This window comes from Carcharhinus amblyrhynchos, chromosome 7, assembly GCF_965287045.1.
Source record: "Carcharhinus amblyrhynchos chromosome 7, sCarAmb.v2.hapA, whole genome shotgun sequence".
NCBI lineage: Eukaryota > Metazoa > Chordata > Chondrichthyes > Carcharhiniformes > Carcharhinidae > Carcharhinus > Carcharhinus amblyrhynchos.
Window position 1 is genome coordinate 113294542 of NC_137330.1, and position 23491 is coordinate 113318032.

At 45.5% G+C, this 23491-nt stretch overlaps 1 protein-coding gene and 1 long non-coding RNA gene across 6 annotated transcripts in view; one reads left to right on the top strand and one right to left on the bottom strand.

Moving 5' to 3' along the window:
- LOC145345225 (uncharacterized) overlaps positions 1–23491 on the bottom strand; it is a 790615-nt gene that overhangs the window by 682378 nt on the left and 84746 nt on the right. The gene's annotated exons all lie outside the window — the stretch shown is intronic.
- LOC145345561 (uncharacterized) overlaps positions 1–23491 on the top strand; it is a 116757-nt gene that overhangs the window by 14772 nt on the left and 78494 nt on the right. For all 5 annotated transcript variants that reach the window (XM_080193398.1, XM_080193395.1, XM_080193396.1 and 2 more), the window contains 2 exons: positions 9856–9934; positions 14170–14633. In XM_080193398.1, the coding sequence (XP_080049524.1) occupies positions 9856–9934; positions 14170–14633 (543 nt within the window). The remainder of the gene's footprint in view (positions 1–9855; positions 9935–14169; positions 14634–23491) is intronic.

The window sequence follows — 23491 nt, forward strand, 5'->3', positions numbered from 1 at the left end:
TGCTGTTCTATGAAACTATATGGAAACCATCCTGTGAACTTCTCATCAAGCTACCTTTGCCTGTCTGATTTTTCAGTTCCTATGTGGGTTATAATCACCCATGATTATCACTGCACCTTTCTGATAAGCTCCCATTGTCTATTCCTCTGCCTTCTGTGTGCAGTTACTGTTAAGGGGCCAGAATCCTCCCACAAGAGACTTTTTTTATTCATTTGTGGGACACGGGGGTTGCTGGCTGGCCAGAATCTCTTGCACATCCCTAATTGCCCAAGGACAGTTGAGAGTTAACCACATTGCTGTGGCTCTGGAGTCACATGTAAGGCAGATCAGGTTTTTACAGCAGATTTCCTTCCCTATAAGATATTAGTGAGCTTTTAGTATTTATTATTTCCCATCTCTATACAAACTGCTTCTGCATCCTGGATTCCTGAATTAACAGAGGCAGTCCTCTGTTTTTTCTCTAACTTTCTGCCCTTCCTGAATGTTGAGTCTGTGCCAACACAGACGCCTCTGTAATAATTTCTTGCCTTTAAATGGTCCCTATCTCTCTACTCCCTGCCAATTATGCATCTATCCAGATGCCTCTTGAATGTTGTTATAGAATCTGCTTCACCACATCCTACGTCAGCACGTTCCAGGCATTCACCACCCTCTATGAAAAGCTTACCCCATACATTGCTTTTAAACTTCCCCCTCTCACTTTCAACCTGTGCCCCTGAGTAATTGATGCTTTGGCCCTGGGGAAAAAGACTCTGACTATCCACTCTATCCAAGCCTGTCATAATAAGAACAAAGAACAACACAGCACGGGGAACAGGCCCTTCGGCCCCATGAATCTGGTAAACCTCCGTTAGGTCCCTCCTCATCCTCTGATGCGCCAATGAAAACAATTCAAGTTTGTTCAACCTTTCTTCCTAATCCATATCCTCCAAACCAGGCAACATCCTGGTAAATCTCTTTTGCACCCTTTCCAATGCATCAATATCCTTCTGATAGTGTGGCAACCAGAATTGTACACAATACTCCAAATACGGGCTAACCAAAGTCTTATACAGCTGCAACATGATTTTACTATTTCTATACTCAACACCCCAACTGATGAAGGGCAGCATGCCAGACATCATCTTGACCACCTTGTCCACCTGAGTTACCACCTTCAGTGAACTGTGGATCTGTATGCTAGATCCCTCTGTAGGCTAATATTTCTAAGGGCTCTACCACTTACTATGTACTTCTGCAGTAGATTTTCCAAATCACATTACCTCATATTTGTCTGGGTTAAGTTCCAGCTGTCACTTTTTGGTCCAGGTCTCCTGCTGATTTCTATTCTGTTGTAACCTCTGACAATCCTCCTGTGGAGGAGGGGGTGGCGTTGGTGGGAAAGGGGGTGATCAGACATGATCGAAATGAATGGTGGAGCAGGCTGGACGAGCCATATGGCCCACTCCTGCTCCTAGTTTCTATTGATTTCAAGAAGAAACTGGGAGCACTCAGAAGGCCAGGCAGCCTCAGTTATAGAGGGACCTTTACTGAATGATCTTTTGTCAGAATGGATGTCAGATCATAACCTGAAGTTTTTAAGACTGCCACAGATGCTCTCTGACCCTCCACTGAGTGCTTTCTGCAGAAGAGAGGTGACAGCCTCGTGGTATTATCACTAGACTATTAATCCAGAAACTCAGCTAATGTTCTGGGGATGGTGGGATTTGAATTCAATAAAAATATGTGTAATGAAGAATCTACTGGTGACCATGAAAATATTGTCCAATGTCAGGAAAATCCCATCTGGTTCACTAATGTCCCCTTTAAGGAAGGGAATCTGATGTCCTCACCTGGTCTGGCCTACATGTGACTCCAGAGCCACAGCAATGTCGTTGATTCTCAACTGCCCTCTGAAATGGTCTAGCAACCTAATCACTTAAAGAAGAACTAGGGTTGGGTAATAAATGCTGGCCTACGTCCCATGACTGAATTAAAAAAAAACAGATTTCCATGATTTGTACATTCTATTGTGTTTTTCCTCAATCGTCCGGGTCCCTCTTTTTGTCTCTTTCTGTTTTATTTTTGTGTATGAATTTTGGTCGGTGTGTTTGCGTTCGAGTCAATGCGTTTGCTCCCGTTTGAAAATAAGGACAAAGGGAGCCTTGTCGATGGAGGCGGGCAGTCCCAGCATTCCGCGCGGCCCTGAAAGCCCCCTATTAACTGTGCAGCCTCTGGTAGGAATAGAGAGCCTTCATGCCCGTAGTGCATTCTGGGACATGACCGCCTCCATGAGGCCATTTTGTTTCTCCTCGTTCCCGGCGCCAAACGAAAAGCAGGATTAAAGTCGAAAATAAAGAACAAAATGCCGATAGGCCCTTAGCCTCCCGCTCTTATTTGGAGTCGGTCGGACTTCATCTGACCTACGGATTAAGAGGAAAATAAAAGGCTTTTGTCTCGCCCACGCCGCTGCAGAGCAAAATGCCTGACGATTGACAAGAGCTCCTGGAGAGCGGGGTTTTTCGCTCCCGCACAGCAGAATTAAATTGGACTGGTTTACCAAACTATCTGAGATTTGTTGTATGAACTCACCTTATTAGGCCCGCAGGAGGAAATACTTTAAAGGTTTAAAGATGGTCCTAGTTGTGTTACTGGATCAGTAATTTAAAGCTCTAGAGTCCATACTCCAGTGAGTATGAGTTTAACTCCACCACGTTCATTTGGCAACTTAAAGATCTGGAATTAAAACAAAAAATGACTGGGATTTGTAAAAGTGAGTATGACATTGTCAGATTGCTACTTAAAATTAAACTTGGAAGTAGGCAAATTCAACCCTTCGAATCTGCTCCACCATTCAATCGGATCATGTCTGATCTCTCCCTAGTCTCAAATCCACCTCCCCACCTGTTCCCCGTATCTCTTTATCCCGTTTATTAAATATTAGAAATACGTCTGTCTCCCTCTTGGAACCATTCAATGATTCAGACTCCACTGCGTTATGGGGCAGTGAGTTCCATAAATTCACCACCCTCTGCCAGGATTTCCTCCTCATCTCAATTTTAAATCTACCGCCTCTCAACGTATACCTGTGACTTCTTGTTCGAGATTGCCTATCAGAGGAAACATTTGTACAGTAATATCATTTGGGGATAGGAATGTGCTTTCCTTACCTGATTTGGTTCATGTGGGATTTCAGTTCCACTCTAATGCAATTTATTGATAACTGACCTCTAAAGTTGCTGTGTAAACCACCTTGTTCTCAGGATGAATAATAAATACCAGCCTTGTAACTTCACTCTGCGTATGAATCAATCAGACTCCAAACAAGGGGACACTTCAGGATTATACATGAAGGTGTCTTTTATTTCTTATATCTTTTTTATTTTCTGTACAGCCAGGTTAAGTCAAGAATTTAAAAAGAATTTCTTTATATAGAGTGTAGTGAGAACAAGTAGTGCAGTTTATCCAAGTTTGCTGATGATACAAGAGGGAGGTGGGTAAGTAAGCAGTGAGGATGTTGCAAAGAGACTGCAAAGGAATATGTGGACAGGTTAATTGAGTGGTTAAAAAGGTGGCAGATGGAGTATAATATGGGGCAAAGTGAGATTAATTATTATCATAGGAACAACAGCAATGAAATAAATTGCATTTGTGTAGCACCTTTCACAACCACAAAACTTCCCAAAGTACTTCAGGGTGCAGTCATTATTGTAATGGAGGAAATGTGGCAGATAATTCACTCACAGCAAACTCTCAAACACCAATGTGATCTTGACTAGACAATCTTTTTTTTCTTAGCAATATTGACTAAGGGATAATTATTTGTCAGGACTCTGCTACTATTCAAAATCTTGTTGTGGAATTTTTTGCAATGATTTCAGAGAACTCCACTTTAATATTTCATTGAAAAGATGGCATCCCTGAGAGTGCAGAACTCCCTCAGTGTCAGTCTGGCTTTGAGGCTCTCACCCTGGAGTGATATCAACCTTCTGTCTCTGAGGCAAACAGTTACCAAATGGCCAAAACTGGCAACTTTAAGTAGATTATTTTTTTCCAGAATTGGAGACTATATTAGGGGTGGTTAGCACTGTGCCATTTGCCTTGCAGTGCCAGGGACCTGGGTTCAATTCCTGGCTTGGATGACTATACAAAGTCTGCACATTCTCCCCATGTCTGAGAGTTTAGAACATAGAACATTACAGCGCAGTACAGGCCCTTCAGTCCTCGATGTTGCACCGACCAGTGGAACCAATCTAATGACCCTCTAACCTAAACTATTCCAATGTTATCCATATGCCTATCCACTGACCATTTGAACGCCCTTAAAGTTGGCGAGTCCACAACTGCTGCAGGCAGGGCATTCCACGCCCTTACTACCCTCTGAGTAAAGAACCTACCTCTGACATCCGTCCTATGACTACCACCCCTTAATTTAAAGCTATGTTTGAAAGACATGCTGCTTTGGTCAATTAGCCATGCTAAATTCTCCCTGAGTGTACCTGAACAGGCGACGGGTGTGGCAATTAGGGGATTTTCATAGTAACTTAATTGAAGTGTTAATATAAGCCTATTTGTGACACTAATAAATTTTTATCAGTTGTTGGTATCTGGAAGGATTTATGTGTCCTTGTACACATCATAGAACGTGAACATGCAGACAGTGCAATCAAATAAGAAGGCAAATACTATGGTGTACTTTGTTGCAAAGGCATAAGTATCCACAAGGACACTCTTGCTTAAGAGAGGCTGCAACTAAGGTTTAGTAAATTTATTCCAAGGGTGTCAGGATTGTCCTAAGAGGAGGGATGGAGTAGATTGGACCCAGGTTGTCTGGAATTTTGAAAGGTGATGGGCGACACCCAAAAGTCCACAACTGGGCGAGGTGTCATAATTGCGGGGTCAGATGTTGGGTATTTAGGATTGAGAGGAGGAGAACGTTCTTCACCTAAAGAGGGCTGTAAATGTTCAGTTGTTGAATATATTCAAGACTAAGGTGGTTAGACTTTTTGAGGTGGAGATGTTGAGGGTGAGGAAATGGGATTGAAGTGGAAGATCACCATGAAGAATGGTGGCCTGAGCTGAATGGTCTACCTCTGATCCTATTTTTGATGTTTCTATGCTATGATGTGGTGATCATTGGAACTGCAATCGGTTATCTCATTCAGTCCAGGAATTGTCAATTGTTGCCCAACATTAACAGCTTTCTGAGGGAGTATTTCAGATTTTAACCATTCTTTGTGCTAAAATGTATTTCCTGATTTCACTCCTGAACAGCTAACTCCAATTTTTAAGAGTCCACCTAATGGCTCCCTCACCAAAAGGAAAAGTCTTTCCCTTTTTTTTAACCTCCTTGTGGTGGGTGTCCCTAGGGAAGGGTACAGGGGTTAAAGATTTCAAACACAGAGCCTCTTTGTGTCACGCTGCTGTTTCGCATTGTGAGAATGTGCTGTTCATCAATGCTGGCTGACTCCAGTTAGTTGACAAGAGGAGGAAATCTGTGATCTAGAGGAAATTTCTAGAATCCCATATTTTTATATATCCCATACAGCTGGAGGCCATTCAACCTTGAGGAGGCACGGTGGCACAGTGATTAGCACCGCTGCCTCACTGCGCCAGGGACCCGGGTTCAATTCTGGCCTCAGGACACTATTTGTGTGGAGTTTGCACATTCTTCCTGTGTCTGCATGGGTTTCCTCTGGGTGCTCTAGTTTCCTCCCACAGTCCAAAGGTGTGCAGCTTAGGTTGATTTGGCCATGTTAAATTGCTCCTTAGTGTCGGGGAATTAGCAAGGTCAATATGTGGAATTGTGGGAATAAGACCTCAGTGGGATTGTGATCAGTGCAGGCATGATGGGCCAAATGGCCTCATTCTGCACTGTAAAAGTTTATTCATTAGTCACAAGTAAGGCTTACATTAACACTGCAATGAAGTTACTGTGAAATTCCCCTTGTTGCCACTGTCCAGTGCCTGTTCAGGTCAATGCACCTAACCAGCATATCTTTCAGAATGTGGGAGGAAACCCATGCAGGCACGGGGAGAATGTGTAGACTCTGCGCAGACAATGACCCAAGCTGGGAATCGAACCCAGGTCTCTGGCAATGTGAAGCAGCAGTGCTAACCATTGTGCTACAGTGCTGCCTCTTGCAGGGATTCTATTGTGCCTATGTTAGTAACTCCTTTCTTCATAGCCTCTTTTGTGGTACTTATCCACTTTTTAAAATTAAGGGATGTTGGCTTCACTGGCTAGGCCAGCATTCATTGCCCATCCCTAAATACCCTTGGTTAGCTGACTTCTTGCATCACTGCAGTCCCCATGGTGTAGGTGCACCCAGAGTGCTGTTAAGGAGGGAGTTCCAGAATTTTGACCCAGTGATAGTGTAGGAACGGTGATATATTTCCAAGATAGGAAGGTGAGTGATTTGAAGGGGAATTTGCAAGTGGTGCTGTTCCCTTGTCCTTCTAGATGGCAGTGGTTGTGGGGTTGGAAAGTGCTGTCTAAGGAACCTTGGTGAGTTGCTAAAGTGCATCTTGTAGATGGTACACACTGCTGCTATTGTGCATCAGTGGTGGAGACAGTGATTTTTTTTTGTGTGTGGAGATATGTCAGTCAAGTGTACTGCTTTGTCCTGGATGGTGTGGAGTTTCTTGAGTGCTGTTGGAACTGCACTCATCCAGGCAAACGGAGAGTGTACCATTACACTCCTGAGCTGTAACTGGTGGACAGATGGGGAGATTTACGAGGATGCTGCCTGGGATGAAATACTTAAGAAGAGAGCCACACAGACATGGGGAGAATGTGCAGACTCCACACAGACAGTCACCCAAAGCCAGATTTGAAGCCAGGTCCCTGGCATTGTGAGGCAGCAGTGCTAACCACTGCACCACTGAGTCACCCCACATCACAGTTCCTTCGCAGTCACTGGGTAAAAATGCTCCCCAGTGGTATTGTGGGTCAACCCACAGCATGTGGGCTGCAGCGATTCAAGAAGGCAGCTCACCACCACCTTTGCAAGGGCAACTAAGGATGGGCAATAAACACTGGCCAGCCAGTGATGCCCATGTCCCACAAATAAATATAAAAAAACTCACTTCCTGGAAAGCAGAATATTTTTAAGACAGAGCTGGATAGATTCTAGATTAACAAGGGAGTGAAAAGTTATTGGGGCAGGAGGGAATGTGGGGTTGAGGTTACAATCAGAGCAGCCATGATTTTATTGAATGGAGGAGTAGGCCCGAGAGTCCGAATGGCCTTACTCCAGCTCCTAATTCGTATGCTCATTATGTAGTTGCTGTAAACAAAATAGCTGCTGCATTTGCCTCCACAACAATGGGTCAGTGTATTCAAAGGAGCTGCTTGTGTGTTTGGCGCTTTGAGATTTTTGAGAGGTACAACATTTCGAGGTGGATGTAATAAACGTGTTTGGCTATAACCTTTTGTCTTGCGTTGATACAACATACAGCTTGAAGTCAAGGAATTACGTGTTTAAAATAGAAGCTCATTAAAGTATAATATGCTGAATGGTATTTATATATAGATAAAGTATATCCAGGTTAATGCTTATAAGCTGCATTACAAGCAGTGGAAGGGAAATTTTAAACTGGGCATGAGGATGACCTTCTTTACTCAAAGCGATTTTTTTTTAAGTGTTTGAAATAAGCTATTGGCTGAACTCGTTCAGTAAAAATGCATTAATGTTGTTGCAATGTTTCAACCTGTTTCACACAGTGGATGGTTGAAAGATAAAGATGTTGCTAATGGGCAGATTCTGCGTCACGCTCTCTGGCACTTCCCAGTGAGGGTGGCATGGTGGCACAGTCATTAGCACTGCTGCCTCACAGTGCTGGGGAACCTGTGTTTGATTCTGGCCTTGGGTCACTGTCTCTATGGAGTCTGCATGTTCTCCCCATGTCTGCTTGGGTTTCCTTCAGATGTTCCGGTTTCCTCCCAGATGTGCGGGTTACGTTGATTGACAATGCTAAATTGATCCTCAGTGTCAAGGGGACTAGGAGGGTGGATATGTGGGGTTGTGGGAAGGAGCCTGGGAGGGATTGTTGTCAGTGCAGCCTCGATAGGTCAAATGGCCTCCTTCTGCACTGTACGTTCAATGATTCTGTGACCACTGTGACTTCCCAAAAGGATAAAGGCAATAGGTAGAAGAGAAGACTGCCATGTCTAGGTTCTCCTCCAAGTCAGTCGCCATCCTGACTTGGGCAAATATCGTTGCTCTTGTCTCAAAGTTTGGAAAGACCCAGGCCAATGGCATTTGAGGATGTGGCCTGCAGCAATTGATGAACACAACTTACCGCCTCCTTCTCAGTGGCAACTGGGCATAGGCAACAAGGGCTGCCCTTGTCCCGAGAATTAATTTGGGGGAATTAATTAATTGCAAAGAGTTAAATGACCAAGCAGAAATATTTTAGTTCAGGACAAACGGGGACATCTGTGATGCAGGGTGGCACACTGTTGTCTCACAATGCCAGGAACCTGGCTTCGATTCCTGGCTTGGGTCACTGTCTGTGCAGAGCTTGTACTTTCTCCCTATGTCTGTGTGAGTTTCCTCCGGATGCTCCAGTTTCTTCCTACAGTCCAAAACATGTGCTGGTGAGGTGCATTGGCCAGGCTAAATTCTCCCTCAGTGTACCCGAACAGGTGCTGGAGTGTGGCATCTAAGGGATTTTCACTGTAACTTCATTGCAGTGTTAATGTAAGCCTACTTGTGACACTAATAAAAAAAAAAGTGTATGATAACATGATTCATGGTGTCAGCTTATGATGATGAATTGTGCCTGTTATGATGCACCTTTTCAGAAGATTGGACCTAGCCCACTGTTTGAACCAGGTTAGTTCAGGGTGTAAATGTGAGTGAGCAATAAACAGGTCATTCTCTCAGCCCAAGGAAAAGCCAAAGTATATTTGGCCAAATCACTAATGAGGAGCAGACCCATTGAGATGGCTGTGCTAAACCGGAGTAGGTTCTTCGGTAAATTAATTTGTGCGTGGGTGCTTGGAATATAACCGAGACTGGAGAGAATGAAGCATTGGTAAAGATGCACTCTTCTTCTTGGACCTGCATCGCTCACCCAATAAGGCCAAGAAAAGACTTTTTGAATTGGTGCGGAAGCTGGTAGACTGGGAATGAACATCTCGAGTAGTTGATGGTGGAGGTATTTGGTGGTAGGGAGAAGGTTGCACAATGTAATCTCCAGATATATATCTAAATCAGAATTGGCAAACCTGCATGCTCCCTTCTTCTCTGGATGGTGCCATCCCTGTCGCAGTGCAACCCATAGGTCAGGTCAACTGTACAATTCTGGTTGTCACACTACCAGAAGAATGTGGGTGTTTTGGAGAGGTTACTGAAGCGGTTTACCCGGATGTTGTTTTGTCCGGAGGATATTGGTTACGAGGAGAGGTTGGATAAACTGGATTTGTTCTCACTGGAGTGACAGAGGTTGACGGGTGACCTGATAGAGGTTTACAGGATAATGAATGGCACGGGCAGGGTGGATGGTCAGATGCTTTCTCCTAGGGTAGAAAAGCCAAGTACTAGGGGACGTAGGTTTAAAGTGTGTGGGGAAAAGTTTAGAGGAGATGTGCGAGGCAAGTTTTTTACACAGAGGGTGGTGAATGTCTGGAACACACTCCCCAGAGACGTGGTGGGAGCAGGTACAATAGTGGCATTTGAGGGGCATCTAGATGAATACGTAAATAGGATGGGAATAGAAGGATATGGTGTGCATACAGTTTTAATTTAGGCAGGCATCATGATCAGTGGTGTCCAAGGACCGAAGAGCCTGTTCTTGTGCTGTACTGTTCTTTGTTTCTTTTTTATCCCTTTCAGTAATGTGCCTCGTCTTCCTGACTTATCCCCGCAGATATCGTACTCGCCGAGAAATGCGGATGACAGCGACAACTCGGAAGGAGAGAATCAGGAACTGGCGCTGATCGACCAAGGTAGGGAATGGAGGCCTGCTCAGTCCTGTATTATTAATCACGCGCTGTAAAACTGAACCCGACTTGTGCGCAGGGACATCTAAAACTGTTACAGAGAGGAGTTAAAACCTTCACTTAAAAGTAAATGTTTTTCCTTTTCAATGACCCCTTAACCTCAGCTGCCCTTTGACCCCAGGACCAATCCCCCTCATTGGGACCAAGTGGTGTTTTCAGGATCTTTTCACTTGCAGCTGCTCCTAGTCCTACCTTTCTACGCTTCATCTATGGGCAAGGATACGCCATCTTGTCGCTGTTCTGAGCGTCAATTACTAACGTGTGAGGGAAGGCGATCAGTGTCGTGCTAGTTGACTTTAAACTGCGTCAGTATGTTCCCCCTCCCCCCAACCACTTCACCACTTTCCATTTCAATTCAGTGGTTGTTGAATGCGAATGTGGGTTCATAAATTCATAAGATATAGGAGCAGAATTTGGCCCATCGAATCCGCTCCGCCATTCAATCATGGCTGATATACACCTCGTGCCCATTTTCCTACCTCTTTCCCATTACCTTTCAACCCATTACCAATTAAAAACCTGTCTAACTCCTGCTTAAACTACTCACTGTCCCAGCATTCACTGCACTTTGGGGCAGCAAATTCCACAGATTCACAACCCTTTGGGAGACGTAGTTTTGCCTCAATTCTGTGTTAAATTTGCTGCCCCTTATCCTAAGACTATGACGTCCTGCCCTAGAATGCCCCACAGATGTATACAAACCACAAGAGAATTACACCTTCCCTGGCATTTAGATTACAGTGGGTTACTGTAACCAGTTAACTGCTTGGTGAACTTCAGCAGTAACCAGGGGAACATTGAGATCCTATTCACAGTATCACTAGGTTACAATGCAGTTGAATAGGAGAACTAAGGGTACAGGAGAACTTTTTAAATCAATATATGGAGGGTTGACCAATGCAGGGAGCTGTGCTGGACCTGATTTTGGGAAGTGAAGCCGAACAAGTGATTGAGGTAGCGGTGGGGGAACATTTTAGTGATAGCGATCACAACATGGTACAATTTAAGCTGGTTCTGGACAAGGAAATAGACAAGTTGCAAAGGAAAATTTTGGATTGGGGGAGAGAGGATTTCTGTAAAATCAGACAGGATCTGGCCAAGGTAGACCGAGAACAGCTACAAATGGGAAAATCTACAGAAGAGCAGTGTGGGCCATTCAAAAAGGAAATGGGGAGGGTGTAAGCCCAGCATGTAGTCTCTAGGATGATAGATAGGAATAACAAGCCCAGAGCAACGTGGGTGACCAGAGACACTCAGGATACAACGAGAAGGAAAAGAAAGGCTTTTAAAAAAATACAAGGGGAGCAAATCAGTGGAAGCATTAGTGAGGCATAGGAAGTGTAGCACGGAGCTTAAGAAAGCAATTAGGAATGCAAAGGGGTGATACGAGAAAGTTCTAGCTGGTAAAAGTAGGGAAAATCCCCATATATTCTGGGAATATATAATGGGAAGAGGATAACCAGGGAAAGAGTAGGGCCCATTACAGACCAACGGGGAAATCTGTGATTTGATTTGATTTATTATTGTCACGTGTATTAGTATACAGTGAAATGTGTTGTTTTTTGCACACTATCCAGACAAGACATACATGGTAGCACAGTGGTTAGCACTGCTGCTTCACAGCTCCAGGGTCCTGGGTTTGATTCCTGGCTCGGGTCACTGTCTGTGTGGAGTTTGCACATTCTCCTCGTGTCTGCGTGGGTTTCCTCTGGTTTCCTCCCACAGTCCAAATATGTGTGGGTTAGGTTAATTGGCCATGCTAAATTGCCCCTTAGTGTCCTGGGTTGTATAGGTTAGAGGGGTTGGTTGGTAATATATAGGGATAGGGCCTGGGTAGGATTGTGGTCGGTGCAGACTCGATGGGCTGAATGGCCTCTTTCTGCACTGTAGATTTCTATGATCTCTTCATAGAGAAGGAAAGGAGAGTGCAGAATGTGGTGTTACAGTCATAGCTAGGTGTGGAGAAAGATCAACTTAGTGCGAGATAGGTCCATTCAAAAGTCTGAGGCAGGAGGGAAAAAGCTGTTCTTGAGTCAGTTGGTCCATGACCTCAGAGTTTTGTATCTTTTTCCCAATGGATGAAGGTAGAAGACAGTATGTCCAGGTTCTGAATTATGCTGGCTACTTTTTTGAGGCAGTGGGAAGTGTAGACAAAGTCAATGGATGGGAGGCTGGTTTGAGTAATAGACTTCACTTCATTCATGATGCTTTGTAGTTTCTGACGGTCATCAGATCAGGAGCCATACCAAACTGTGGTACAACTAGAAAGAATGCTTCCTATGGTGCGTCTGTAAAAGTTGGTGAAAGCCTTAGTGGACGTGACAAATTGCCCTTGATATGAGTAACCTGTGACCTTTTCATGTGGTATGCTGCTAATACTGTGACATGTTGGAGTGAGGGAGCACTGAATTTTTTTTAAAAGAGTATCTTATGGTGTGAAATCTGTTGTGCAAGTGGTTGCCAATATTGGAAAAGTTTTGAGCAACCTCATTTAAATTTGTAGAATCCCTACAGTGCAAAAGGAGGCCATTCGGCCCATCGAGCCTGCACTGACCACAATCCCACCTAGGCCCTATCTTTGTAACCTCATACATTTAACCCACTAATCTGAAAGTAAACATCTTTGGACATCTAAGTGGCAATTTAAACGTGGCCAATCTACATGTTTGGACTGTGGGAGGAAATGCACGCAGACAAGGGGAGAATGGGCAAGCTCCACACAGAACAGTGACCCAAGGCTGGTCCCTGGCGCTGTGAGGCAGCAGGGCTAACCACTGTGCCACCATGATGAGTAAAATCGGGGTGTAGTACGCAGGTTATGTAGAACTCGGCTTTTTAACCACGTAGGAATGTTGGATGAAGAGAGACGGAGGTTTGGTTTTTCAATTCATTCTTGGGATATGGGCATTACTGCCAAGTCCAGCGTTTATTGCCCATTCCTGATTGCCCCTGAGACAGTGGGTAGTGAGCTGCACTCTCTCACAACTTGAGCTAAATCATTTCAGAGGACAGTTAAGAGTCAACCAGATTGTTATAAGACATAGGAGAAGTAGACCATTCAGCCCATCGAGTCTGTCCCAACATACAATGGCCCAGCAGTTAGCACGATTGCCTCACAGCGCCAGGGACGCCAGGGTTCAATTCCCGGCTTGGGTGACTGTTTGTGTGGAGTTTGCACATTCTCCCCATGTCTGTGTGCATTTCTTCTGGTTGCTCCGGTTTCCTCCCACACTCCAAAAATGTGTGGGTCAGATTGATTGGCCATGCTAAATTGATCCTAGTTTCTGGGGGATTAGCAGGGTAAATACATGTGGATAGGGTAGGGCTGTTGTCGGTGCGGACCCGATGGGCCAAGTGGCCTCCTTCTGCACTGGAAGGATGCTACGATTCGGTGAGTTCATGACTGATCTTACATGCGAATCCTCAACTCCACTTTCCATTATCCCGTAACCCTTGATTCCCTTACTGATTTAAAAATCTATCTCAGCCTTGATCACAATGACCCAGCCTCTACAGCCCTCTGTGATAAAGAGTTCCACAGATACACTACTCACTGAGGGAAGAAATTCCTCCTCACCTCTGTCTTAGAGCAACTAGTTGCTGAGTTTGGAGTTCCATGCAGGCCAGACCGAGTAACGATGGCAGATTTCCTTTTGCTTAAGTGAATAAGATGCATTTTTACTGTAGTGTTGGATCACTGTTGCTGACACTAGCTTTGTATTCCAGGATTATTTAACTTCCAGCTGCCACTGAATTCCTGTTCCTGAATCATTAATTCAGATTGCTAGCGCAGTAACATGAGCACAAAGGGTAACAGTGGTTGGGGACTCTATCCTGTCTGCAGTGGAATGAGTTAGTGTTGGAGTTCATCCAATGAATGAATCTTCTGCTTTTATTCAGCAGTGGCTGCAACCATACAACTTGTTAGCTATCTGCACACATTTGGGAGGGCTCTTGAGACTTATCTGGCCAAAACATTTTCTCAGGCTGTGATAAATGTGTACTGGGGATTGGTAACTGTAGGCTCTGCTCAGCAACCTCACTCTGAATCCAAATCGTGATAGGAGGTTGGCAGGGGAATGATGGGCAGAATAGCCTCCTTTTGCGTTGTATCATGCGAAGGCTTTTTCTTTTGTCAGTGCTCCCTAAAATGGGATCTTGTTTCTCTGAACTCTTCGCAGAAAGTCAAAGGAATTGCTGTTTGTCACCCTTGTCTCCGAGCTATCTACGTCATCAGGAGCACCCCTGCAAAGTACGGACAATATTCGACCCCCTGGACTGCGACAGCTCCGAGGAGGAGCTCGAACGCATCAACACGGAGTTCGGAGGGGAGAAGCGCAAGTGGTCTCAGGTGAACAGACTCAGTTGCTGCAGCGACAGCACGTCCTCTAGCGACGAAGAAGTCAAAGACTTGTGTGGCATGTCCTTCAAGCCTGTGCAACAGGCCGAACAGAAGTGCTGCAGCAGCCCTGTGCCCTTTAGTGCTTCCCCACCCAAGAGACTGCATCCTTTGGTCCAAAGGCCCTCCAGACAGATCATACTGGCCAGTGTCGGCGCCTCGGTTGACCAAGCCACCCCGTGCAAAAGGCACAGGCAGGGCCAAGACTTCAGCAGGCCAAGCCTGGATTTGGAGAAGATGCAACAGGTTGGTACAAATTTGATTGTGAATCTAACTTCCATGGCACGGCTTCCATGGTTTAGTGAATAATCATGCAGTCGTTGGGGTTAGCATGGGACCAAGGACACAGGTTCGGTTCCCAGCATGGGTCACTGTCTGTGTGGAGTTTACACGTGGTCCCCGTGTCTGCGTGGATTTCCTCCGGATGCTCCAATTTCCTCCCACAGTCCAAAGACCATGCTAAATTGTCCCTTAGTGTCAGGTGGACTGGCTAGGGTAAATGGAGATAGGGCTTGGGTGGAATTGTGTTCGGCGGAGACTTGCTGGGCTGAATGGCCTCCTTCTGTGACTGTTGGGCCTGATGTACATATTACATTTGGTGCGTTGCCCTCTGAGGATCTATATTACAAATAGACCCCCACATGAAACAACTCCAGAGAACACTCTTCAGGAGATGCTGGGGCTTATTGACTCATAAGAGTTCTACATGAAAAAAGCTACTGGGGTGAGGAAGATTCAGTTTAGTCCAGTTCCTCAGAACAGGATTGCCCAAAAGCCCAGAAGATGGGTGGACTAAATTTACTGCAAATTCTAAAGGCAGGTAAAAAAACATTTTTAAAAGAATCTGCTTGACATAAGCATTGCAGATAAGACTAGCATTTATTGCCCATCCCATAGGAGGCATGGTGGTTAGCACTGCTGCCTCACAGCACCAGGGACGTGGGTTCAATTCCCAGCTTGGGTCACTGTCCGTGTGGAATTTGCGCAGTAACCCGGGTCTCTGGCACTATGAGGCAGCAGTGCTAACCACTGTGCCACCTTGCTGCCCATATTTGCTTTTATTCAAACACTTTTGAAGTTGCCCCAGCAGGAAATGTATGGGCTAATGTGTGCATGACAACTCCCACAAACAGCAGTGTTATGATGATCAGATCATTTGTTTTAAATTATATTGATTGAGGGATAAAGACTAACCAGGATCTCCAGGGGGACACAAGGATTTCTTAGCTTAGAGTGCAGATAGAGCCACGGAAAGACAGCACTCCCTCAGTACTGCACAGCAGTGTAATGCTTCTTGTCAGGGTAGGTAGATCTGATTGATGTTAGGAGGGTACCGGGTAGACCTGTGATGATGGGGCAGATGAGATATGGTACCAATAATGGCAGATTCTGTTTACTCTGGGAACCATAGCGATTTATGATGTACGGGCTGAGACTTTTAAATTCAAATCTAGGAAGGGTTGGATTCCTGAGCAGATTACAGGCCCTTGCTGGATAATGGTGGGAGCGGCAGGTTTGGAGACGCTTTGGTGATTAAACTCAGGTTTCCTTGAACAAGACCCAGAGGAGGGACAGAGGGGAGTAATGTTGTGGAAGAGGCCTTTTAAGGATAGAGTCCCTTGCTGCATATCAACGCACATTCACTTCAGAAAAGCCCGTGAATTCTCTGCCAGCAGTTCAGAGATGCCAGAAAGCTGTATTAGACTCCTGAAAATGCTTGATGGGACAATTGAGAATTATCTGCTCAAATTCTTTCTTGAACTCTAGCAAACATGTGACTGCTAATAGCTTTTCCTAGTGCTGACTGTGAAGGATACGATCTACTTCTGTTTTAATGTGGGCAGATGTAAGTCAAGATACTCTGTGGCAGTGCAGCAGGGTAACACGGCACCAGGGAGCCAGGTTCGATTCTGGCCTTGGATGATTGTCTGTCATATTATGATCGTTTAAATCCAAGGGGTTTCACACCACTAGATTGCCAATTATTCCTTTCTGATTACACGTTATCCAGTCTAGGATGGCCTGTTCCCGAGTTGATTCCTCAATGTATTGTTCCAGAAAACCATCCCGTTTACACTCCAGGAATTCCCATTGTTACTAATTTGATTTGCCCAACTTGTAGGGTGGCAAGTGGTTAGCACTGTTGTCTCACAGCGCCAGGGACCCAGGCTCGATTCCTGGCTTGGGTCACTGTCTGTGTGGAGTTTGCATATTCTCCCTGTGTCTGCGTGAGTTTCCTCCCACAGTCCGAAAGATGTGCTGGTTAGGTGCATCGACCTGAACAGGCGCTGGAGTGTGGCGATGAGGGGAATGTCACAATAACTTCATTGCATTGTTAAGGTAAGCCTTACTTTTGACTAATAAGTAAACTTTGAGGTAATGGAAGTGGATATGGTAGTGGCTTTTAAAGGGTGTCTTGACAAATATGTGAGTAGGATGGGAATAGAGAGATATGATCCCTGAAAGGGCAGGGGGTTTTAGCAAAGTCTGGCAGCATGGTCGGTGCAGGCTTGGAGGGCTGAAGGGCCTGTTCCTGTGCTGTAACTTTTTTTTGTTGTTCTAAGTGGAGTTTTCACGTTTTCCCCCGTGTCTGCAAAGGTTTCCTCGCACAGTCCAAAGATATGCAGGTTAGGTGGATTGGCCATGTTAAATTGCCCCTTAGTGTCAGGGGGACTTGCAATGTAAATTCGTGGGACTATGGGGATAGGGCCCGGGAGGGATTGGTGTTGGTGCGGACTTGATGGGCCAAATGGCTTCTTCTGCCTTGCAGGGATTATGTGAGACATACAGATTAAAGTCACCCATCATTATGAATGTTCCTTTTATCGTTTACTGAACTGATGAGTCCAGGCTTAGCCGAGCATTACACAAACTTCAGCGCGCTGGGTGACTAATCTATCAGTGAACAAAAATGGTCAACAAACAAGCGTTTAATCACCAAAATGTTCCCTTCCTCCTCCTCCTCCTCCATGGTGCTGTCAAACTCCCTTTTCTATTTACAACAAAGGAGCAGCGCTGAGGCGAGAGCTGTGAAACCGAGGGGAAAGTTTAGCAGAGGGTTTTATGATGTAGGAGAGGGAGACTGATGTGAAGCTACATTTAATTTTACGAGCGAGCTACATTAAAATGGGTGATTTATGTTTCGACAAAGAAATGTGCCTGTTATGGTACCGGTTTAGTAGACCCAGGAGGTCAGGAAGTCGTATCCCACCATGGCAGGCTACGACACTGAATTTGATCAATCTGACAAGCCAGGTTAGATTTGCTGTTTTTTTTTATTGTGCTTTGCTCCAAGTGGAATGTTTGTGGGTTAAATTTGGCCACCCTCCCACTTGCCCGCGGCACAAAACCCGGCACCTGGGCTTGATGCTCCTGGATGGATGGGGTTTGGGGGGGAAGGTTTGCTGGGAGAAACAGAAGGGGCAAGTTTATTTATTCCCAAGTACTGCACTCTGCGTCTGCTGAGGTGACCGGGGATTCACATCTGTCAGCTTATTACTATCATAAAGATAATGGTTAGTGACATCCAGTACAAAGCAGATAAAGGCCCTGTGTCCTTTGATTATTGTCACATGTATTAGCATACAGTGAAAAGTATTGTTTCTTGTGCACTATACAGGCAAAGCACACCGTTCGTAGAGAAGGAAAGGAGACAGTGCAGAATGTGGTTTTACAGTCATAGCTAGGGTGTAGAGAAAGATCAACTTAGTGCAAGGTAGACTCATTCAAGAGTCTGATGGCAGCAGGAAAGAAGCTGTTTCTTGAGTTGGTTGGTATATGACCTCAGATTTTTGTATCTCTTTTTCCAACAGAAGAAGGTGGAAGGGAGAATGCCCAGGATCTGTGGGGTCCTTAATTATGCTGGCTGCTTTTCTGAGGAAGTGGGAAGTGTAGACAGTGTCAATGGGTGGGAGGCTGGTTTGAGTGATGGATTGGGCTTCATTCACAAGTCTTTTGTCATTTCTTGCAGTCTTGGGCAGAGCAGGAGCCATACCAAGCTGTGATACAACCTGAAAGAATGCTTTCTATAGTGCATTGGTAAAAGTTGACAGTTGTAATGGACATTCCAAATTTCCTTGGTCTTCTGAGAACGTAGAGCCATTGGTGGGCTTTATTAACTATAGTGACCCTATTCCTTGAAGCCTTATTTTATTTCTTCCATCCCATTTTAGGCCCTGGTTATCAGAGCATCTGTCCAATTTTGCCCAGATGCCTTTGTCTTGCTGTTTAGGCTCATGGGAGGGAGGGCATTTTAACCCCCAATTTTAACCTGCCAAATTTAACTCTGGCTTGAAATACAAGTCTGCAACCGTGCTAACTGGATAAAGCCAAAATAAGTCCGCAAACATCACTTTCTGTCCTATCTTGCCAAACTTATCAAATTCCTTTTCATCGGAGATTCACCAGTATGTTGCCTGGGATGGAACATTTAAGTTATAAAGAGAGGTTGGATAGACTTGGGTTGTTTTCATTGGAGCAGAGAGGACTGGGGGAGTGTGACCTGATTCAAGATCGTGGACAGAGTGGATAGGGAGTAGCTGTTCCCCTTTAGTTGAAGGGTCAGTTATGAGGGAACACAAATTAAAAGTGAGGGGTGGGAGATTTAGGGGGGATTTGAGGAAAATCTTTTTTGCCCAGAGAGTGTTGATGGTCTTGAATGCGCTACTTGGGAGGGTGGTGGACTCGAGATGCCTCACATCCTTTAAAAAGTACCTGGATGAGTACTTGGCACATCATAATATTCAAGGCTATGGGCCAAGTGCTGGCAAGTGGGTTGAGGTGGGCAGGTCAGGGCTTTCCATGTGTAGGTGCAGACTCGATGGGCCGAAAGGCCTCTTCTGCTCTGTAGTATTCTGTGGTAGCCTGCCACAGTGGGATTTGATTTCGTGCCACTATCTGAACGTGACCGTATCATCCTAACAAAGCATTAGACCATATGATTAAACTGTTCCAAACGACAGTCAGATTGGACTCAAACTCTGTTTCCCTTTCCACAGATTCTGCCAGATCGGCTGAGTTTTTTTCCAGCACTTTCTGCTTTTATTTCACAGCCTTTTATAACGTTTAGTACCTTATTCAACAACCAGTTCTTCACATGGGAATCTAAATGGTAATTATTGGCACCACAATTAGTCAAAATCCTTTCTTTGTCCAGCACTTAAATAGTGGTAAGAAATGAATACAAACCTTGGTTAAATGCACCTCCTTTATCCTAGTAATCATTGGCCAATTCCATCACAACCCCTGCCAGATAGTAACTGCTGCTGGAGTGACTGAGATCAAATCCAGGAGTGTGTCCTGGTTACTATATCCCAGTTAGGCTCCACTGTAACCATCTGAGTTATTGAGGGATATCGAAGGAGCTTAAATCACCAACGTTTTCATGTCCCCAAACTCTCCATGATCAGTTTAGGTTGATTTATTAGTGTCACAAGTAGGCTTACATTAACATTGCAGTGAGTTTACTGTGAAAATCCCCTAGTCGCCACACTGTGTGTTGCTGTTGTACTAGAACAGCTTGGCTAGGGACACAGCAAGTTCTGCAGCACACAAATATCATCGGGGTCTATAGCCTCTGCAGTTTCCAATGCTTTCAGCCATTTCTTGACATCACGAGGAGTGAATTAAATTGTCTGAAGACTGACTGGCAGAACTTCACGAGGAGGCCAAGATGGATCATCCACTCGGCACTTCTGGCTGAAGATCGTTGCGAATGCTTCAACCTTATCTCCTTGCACTGTTGTGCTGGGCTCCTCCATCATTGAGGATGGGGGCATTTGTGGAGCCTCCTGCTCCACTGAGTTGTCCATCACCATTCACAGCTGGATGCAGCAGGGCTAGAGGGCTTAAATCTGACCCGTTGGTGTGGAATCACTTAGCTCTGTCTATTACTTGTTGCTTCTGCAGTTTGGCACATGGGTAGTCCAGTGTAGCTTCACCAGGTTGACACCTCATTTTTAGGTCTGTCTGGTGCTGCTCCTGGCATGCCCTCCTAGACCCTTCATTGATCCAGAGTTGATCCCCTGGCGTGGTGGGGGATATGGTAGGACAGGAGGTTAGAGATTGTGGTTGATGCAACTTGAGTGACTTGCTGGGCTATTTCAGAGGGCAGTTGAGAGTCAACCCCTGAGCTGTGATTTGGAGCCACATGTAGGCCAGACCATGTGAGGATGACAGATTTCCTTCCCTAAAGGACATTAGTGAAGTTGTGAGACTTTTGGTCGCAGATTTAAAACAAAATCATATCTCGTGATCTGCCATGACAGGATTCGAACCTGGGTCCGATGATCTCTCAGTCGGTGCATTGCTCATTCAGTGGCACTATCACTTTGCCACCACCTCCCTGTTCTGAAAGAAAAGCAGCTATTGCGTGCTACATTGGCTTGACAGGTTAAGGAACATAAATGTCAAATCCAATGTTTGTTTATGTCAGTGCTGCTTATAAAACCACTGAACGTGGGAAGATCTAAGACATCTTTCTGCATTAAAATCAGTTGAGTGGGTGGAGTTTACAACAAACTGAGAATGGTGGAGGTTCAGCCAGAACTTTAAACATTTAAAGGGCTGGTGGCACAGTGGTTAGTGCTGCTGCCTCATAGTGCCAGGGACCTGGGTTCGATTCCAGTCTTGGATCACTGTCTACGTGGAATTTGCACCTTCTCCCTGTGTCTGCGTGGGTTTCCTCCGGATAATCCAGTTTCCTCCCACAGTCTGAAGGTGTGTGGATTATTTTAGTTGGCCATGCTCAATTGTCCTTTTGCATCAGGGAGATTAGTGTCTCAACACTAGGTTAAAGTCCAACAGGTTTATTTGGTAGCATGAGCTTTCGGAGTGTTGCTCCTTCATCAGGTGAGTGAAGGAGCATCGCTCCCTTACCAGGCACTCACCTATGAAGGAGCAGCACTCCGAAAGCTCGTGTTACAAGATAAACCTGTTGGACTTTAAGCTGGTGTTGTGAGACTACTTATTGTGCCCACCCCAGTTCAACGCTGGCATCTCCACATCAGGGGAATCAGCAGGGTAAATACGTGGGTTTACAGGGATAGGGCTTGAGTGGGATTGTTGTTGGTGCAGGCTCGATGGGCTGAATGGCCTCTTTCTGCACTGTGGGGATTCTATGACCAATGGCCAGTGTGTCTCAGCTTGTGGGAAACAGGGAGAAGTTGCTTGATATGTTTATCATGTGAACTCATTTAACAGCTGAGGCCTGGGATGGAGCTAGTTTAATGTCATAATGTGTTTGTATTTGGTAAATACACAGGTCACACGCTCAGCCTTTGCCGCGTTGGCTGAGAACTTTGAAGTCATTCTGGTAAACTGGGTGATTTGAGTTTAAAATACAATTGAATCCTTTCAGGAGTCAGACTGGCCTTTATTCTGGGTTACAGTGGGCAGCCTTTACAATCTCGGAGGGGTTGGCTAAACATCTCCACGTGAGTCGTGTCCATTTTGCAAATTCTTTTTCAGAAGAATGCTTTAATCTGGCATTCAGCGTAGCAGCTGAAGGGGGGCTTGGGTTATCTGGACAGATAACATTGGGGTGGCACAGTGGTTAGCACTGCTGCCTCACGGACCTGTCCGGCTTTGGTCACCGTCTGTGTGGAGTTTGCACATTATGCCCATGTCTGTGTGCGTTTCCTCCGGGTGCTCCGGTTTCCTCTCACAGTTCAAAGATGTGCGGGTTAGGTGGATTGGTCGTGCTAAATTGTCAGGAGGACTAGCGGGGTAAGTTCATGGGGATAGAGCCTGGGTGGGATTGTGGCCGATGCGGACTGGTGCCCCCTTCTGCACTGTAGGGAATCTAGGGTTAGATGCATTGGCCAAGCTAAATTGTTCCTGTGTGTCCCAGGATGTGTATGTTAGAGGGATTAGTAGGGTAAATATGTAGCGTTGTGGGGATAGGGCCTGAGTAGGATTGTTGTCGGTGCAGATTTGATGGGCCGAATTGCCTCCTCCTGCACTGTAGTGTTTCTATGACAGGGCCTGTACTCCACTCAGCCAGACTGAGGGCTGGCACCTGATATTTGAATTAGTCCCCATTTGCTTTGCAGAAGAATAATTGGGTGAAAAACCTGACCTAAATCTTTTCGCAACCTTGCAAGCTGGGCCAATGTGAAACAGTGAGTGCATGCCTTGTCTCTGTGGAAGGGCTGTCCTCTCGAGATGTCTGTATGAGGATGGTTCAGGAGCTACTCTGGGAGATGACGAGCCTATGGCACCATGCACATTGTGGTGGTAGGGGGCTTAAACCCGGGCCAATGAAAGAAGCAGTTTAGTTAATCTTAGTGTAATTGAGTGCAAATTCAGGCATAGATTAAGGGGCTCACTTGGGTGCAACTCATTAAACCTTTTATCACTGAAAAATGTAAATGTGCTTGGGTTCAAGACTGAGATGCGTGATGGTGTCCGTCCTTGACAATTCAGCCCTGGATAAGCCACAGTTTTATCCCGTTCCAATGTCAAGTAGGCCGAAGCCAGTGATCAGTCCCTGCCACACAAATCCATATCATCGCCGTAAGTTCATTTGTAATATCCTGCAGGGAAAAATGTACTTGAGTCAATCATCCATTTTGTCTTTTGGGATATCGTAGAAGCCTACAGTGCAGAAGGAGGCCATTTGGCCTTTTTGAGTCTGCACCGATCACAATCCCACTCAGGCCCTATCCCCATAACTCTATGCATTTACCCTAAATATTCCCTCTGACACTAAGGGGCAATTTATTATGGCCAATCCACCTGACCCGCACATCTTTGGACTGTGGGAGGAAACCCACGCAGACACGAGAAGAATATGCAGACTCTGCACAGACAGTGACCCAAAGCTGGGAATCAAACCCGGGGTCCCTGGCGCTGTGAGGCTGCAGTGCTAACCATTGTGCCACCACGCTGCCCACTCCACACCGACGGTGACCCAAGCTGGGAATCAAACCCGGGGTCCCTAGCGGGAGAACAAGATTTGTTTTCCGTACAATGAAATTGTAAAGCAGCCTTTCAGAAGTTTATTACATGGAGGAAACGTATCCCTTCAGTGAATCGTGACTTCACCATGTTAAATTGCCCCCACAATCAGTTAGAAACTTGTAACTACTTCACTCTTAGTGTTT